This window comes from Chelonia mydas, chromosome 8 (assembly GCF_015237465.2).
Source record: "Chelonia mydas isolate rCheMyd1 chromosome 8, rCheMyd1.pri.v2, whole genome shotgun sequence".
In the NCBI taxonomy this organism is placed as follows: domain Eukaryota; kingdom Metazoa; phylum Chordata; order Testudines; family Cheloniidae; genus Chelonia; species Chelonia mydas.
In genome coordinates, this window is record NC_057854.1 from 91245473 (window position 1) to 91249148 (window position 3676).

Consider the following 3676-nt stretch of genomic DNA (forward strand, 5'->3'; position numbering starts at 1 on the left):
AGCAGCCTAAAGAGAGGCCGAGCAGGCAGCCCAGGATTAACCAAATCCCCTGCCAACAGATTTAACCGTGAAAGCTCAAGCAGCAGGATTGACTAAAACCCCATTAGTCACCCAGTGTCCAAAGGAGCGTCTCCCTCTGTGGGCCTGCCCCCACCCTCCCCTTCCGTCCACCACTTGGTGCCTGCCTATTAAGGAGGCTCCCCCTTCCAGCCCAGCTCCTCCAACCCCACCAGAGCGCTTCAGCGGGTAACCAGAGATTCAAAAACAATACGTCAGCCCACAATGCCCCGCGCTGAGAACAAGCATTACCTCATCCCACAGTGCCCTGCGAGGCGCTGAGAAGCTTCTAGGGGTGGGGTGACCATGGCGACCGGCTCCTTTGCAACAGGCCGGGCCCGCGGCCCGCCGCCCCCTGGGGAGGCTGCCGCAGCCAATGGGAAGGCCGCGGGGTGACATCATGGGCTATTTTTGGTGGGTTACTGCTCGCTGATAAGTGTTGGGCTGCACGCCGGGAAAGGGCTCAGAGTGTGCAGCGGGCTCCGGGGCAGCGGCAGCGGCGGGCCTGCTCTGCAGCGCAGAGAGCAGCTCCCGAGCGCGGCTGGGCGACTACCCGGGACAAGGCGTCTCGCGTTGCGGCGTCTCCCGGCGGGGACCAGGCCCGCTCGGACCCCGAGCCGCGGCGGACGAGGGCTGAGAGCCGGGAACGTCTCCGCAGCTGGCGGAGTCCAGGCAGCGCCTGCGGAGGGGAAAGTACTTGGGACAACTTCTGCGCCGGGGGGTCCGGCGCCGCGAGCCCCGGGGCTGCCAGCCGGAGGAGGCGGCGGGGAAGCGCCCAGGCAAGCGGCCGGGCTCTGCAGCGCGCTCCCCCAGACAGCCCCGCCGTAGCAGAAGGGGACAGAAAAGTGACCGGATTTCTGACCCTCCCACCGAGCGATAAGGAGGCGAAGCTGCCCCAGTCGGACACTTACTCCGGAGTGAAACCGTAAAGCAAGAGACTGGATTTCTCCCCTGTTCCCCAGTCTCACCCGAGAGAGAGAGATCCCAGAACCTGGCACCAGGACTGCCGCGACTCCATTCTCAGGCTGACTCTCTTTGGGGTTTGAAAAAGTTCAGCCCTGATGCGCTGAAGAAACAGGGGAAAGACACTCAAGACACTTGCACGGTGGCCAAAAAAGTAAGGCTTTCGTTCATCCTGATTGTTTTAAAAGGCTTTTTCATTGGTGAAAGAGTTACACTAGCAGTAGTTTAAAGTGAAAGTGAACTTTCTTTGAACGGGACTTAGAAAACAAACGCGTTTGTCACTGTTTAATTCTTATTGCTTTAGAGACAGTTTTGTGGACTGTGTTCTATGACTGCAAAGATGGAACCTACATTCTATGATGATGCCCTAAATGCTACCTTTGTACAGCCAGAAAGTGGTGGTTATGGATATAATAATCCTAAAGTCCTGAAGCAGAATATGACTCTAAATCTGGCTGATCCTTCAAGCAACCTCAAGCCCCACCTGAGGAACAAGAATGCTGATATTCTTACCTCCCCAGATGTTGGTCTCCTCAAGCTGGCATCTCCTGAACTGGAAAGGCTCATCATCCAGTCCAGCAATGGCTTGATCACCACCACTCCTACCCCAACGCAGTTTCTCTGTCCCAAAAATGTTACTGATGAGCAAGAAGGGTTTGCTGAAGGCTTTGTGAGGGCACTGGCAGAGCTACACAACCAGAATACGATGCCCAGTGTTACATCTGCTGCCCAACCTGTTAATGGTGGTATGACACCTGTTTCTTCTATGGCTGGCAACAATGGTTTCAACACCACTTTGCACAGCGAGCCTCCAGTGTATGCCAATCTCAGCAACTTTAACCCCAGTGCACTCAGCACAGCACCTAACTACAATGCAAACAACATGGGCTATCCACCTCAGCATCACATTAATCCTCAGATGCCAGTGCAGCATCCCAGACTGCAAGCTTTGAAAGAGGAGCCCCAGACTGTACCTGAAATGCCAGGAGAGACTCCTCCACTGTCCCCCATTGATATGGAGTCACAGGAGAGGATCAAGGCTGAGAGGAAGCGCATGAGAAACAGAATTGCAGCCTCCAAATGCCGGAAAAGGAAGTTGGAAAGGATTGCCAGATTGGAAGAAAAAGTGAAAACTTTGAAAGCCCAGAACTCAGAACTGGCATCCACTGCCAACATGCTCAGAGAACAGGTTGCACAGCTTAAGCAGAAGGTCATGAACCATGTCAACAGTGGATGCCAGCTAATGCTAACACAACAGTTGCAAACATTTTGAAGAGACTGACTTGGAAAAAAAGAACTATGATGTTGTGGTAGAGCAACAGAAAAAACAAACACATAACAAGTGGCAGATACATAAAGCTAATGGTAAAGGCTGAGAGGCATTGAGTCCTGCTTGCACCCCACAAAGCACATGTGTGGAAAGACTGGCGAGCCTTCAATTGAGCTAGTGGCAAAGCAGCACCACTCTGAGAAGTGCTGTTCCTGCTCAGATGATACATCAGATCTTTGTTTAATATTGACCAAGACCTGCATGGACCTAACATTCGATGATCATTCAGTATTAAAGGTTAAACTGCAATAGAGACTGTAGGTTGCTTTCTGTAATACTCTTAAAGAAAACACAAATGGGAGGGAGGTTTGTGGGAGGCTGATAAAAATGGAACTATACTGCCTGCCTTCAAGTAAATCGTGTATGTACATTTTTTTTTTATTTTATGAAAGCTGATTAATGTCAATAAACTACTTCATGACTTTGTAAATTATTTTTATGTTTGTGTTCTGTCCAGTAATGTTTGTAAATGAGGGTTTTTTGAGCACTCTGAATTTACCATTTGTAATAAAGTATATAATTTTTTTATGTTTGTTTCTGAAAAAGTCCAGAAAGGTTCTATTATATATAAGAAAATTATAAAAGTATTAAATGCATTTCTTCCCTCTCCCCTCTCTTTTTGCCAGTACCTACAACAGCACTCTACCACATACACCAAACTCTAAATGGTAGAGTGTATGTTAAACTTACACTGTAACAAGAAGACATGTCCTGGAGAATGTGTCAGAAGGGGAAAGATAAAACACACCTTGTAACATAAACAGAAGTAGTTTATGCATTTGAAATGTTTTATGGATTTAATTCAGATTGGATTGCCTACCATAATCCAATAGCACAATGTAGACAGTAGCTTTAAAAATTTGAGGAGTTTGCCATTGTACCAAATTGCCCTGTGCTAGAATAGTCTGAACTGTAACGATACTTATTAAAATAATATCCCCAACAACATCTTTAAGGTAGGTCACTTCACAAATAATGTATCCTTCATATGGGTGCCTTCATTACTGTCTAATTATTTCTAGATAAGAGGTGGTCTCTGTTCATGAATATTTGTTGTCACAATAAAATCATTCTATAACCCCTTTTCATATCTTGAATTCCTTTCCCTTTTAGACATTTTTGCTGACTAAAATTTAGTGACCAATATGAAAATTGGAGAAATTTAACATAATGGGGGAACTTAAGTAGCTATAAATTGAAAATTAGGATGTAAATAAAAAGACATTCAGTAAGGACAAAAAGGCAAATTGACAATTTACTTGTCATTTTTGGCTTACATTTAAAAAATGGAAGTATGAGAATACTTTTGATAATAGAATGAGAACA

At 47.0% G+C, this 3676-nt stretch overlaps 1 protein-coding gene across 1 annotated transcript; it reads left to right on the plus strand.

Moving 5' to 3' along the window:
* Positions 1–324: 324 nt before the first annotated feature.
* JUN (Jun proto-oncogene, AP-1 transcription factor subunit) lies at positions 325–2878 on the plus strand. The gene has a single exon (XM_043520950.1). The coding sequence runs from the start codon at positions 1349–1351 to the stop codon at positions 2291–2293; it is 945 nt and encodes a 314-aa protein (XP_043376885.1). The 5' UTR covers positions 325–1348; the 3' UTR covers positions 2294–2878.
* Positions 2879–3676: the final 798 nt, after the last annotated feature.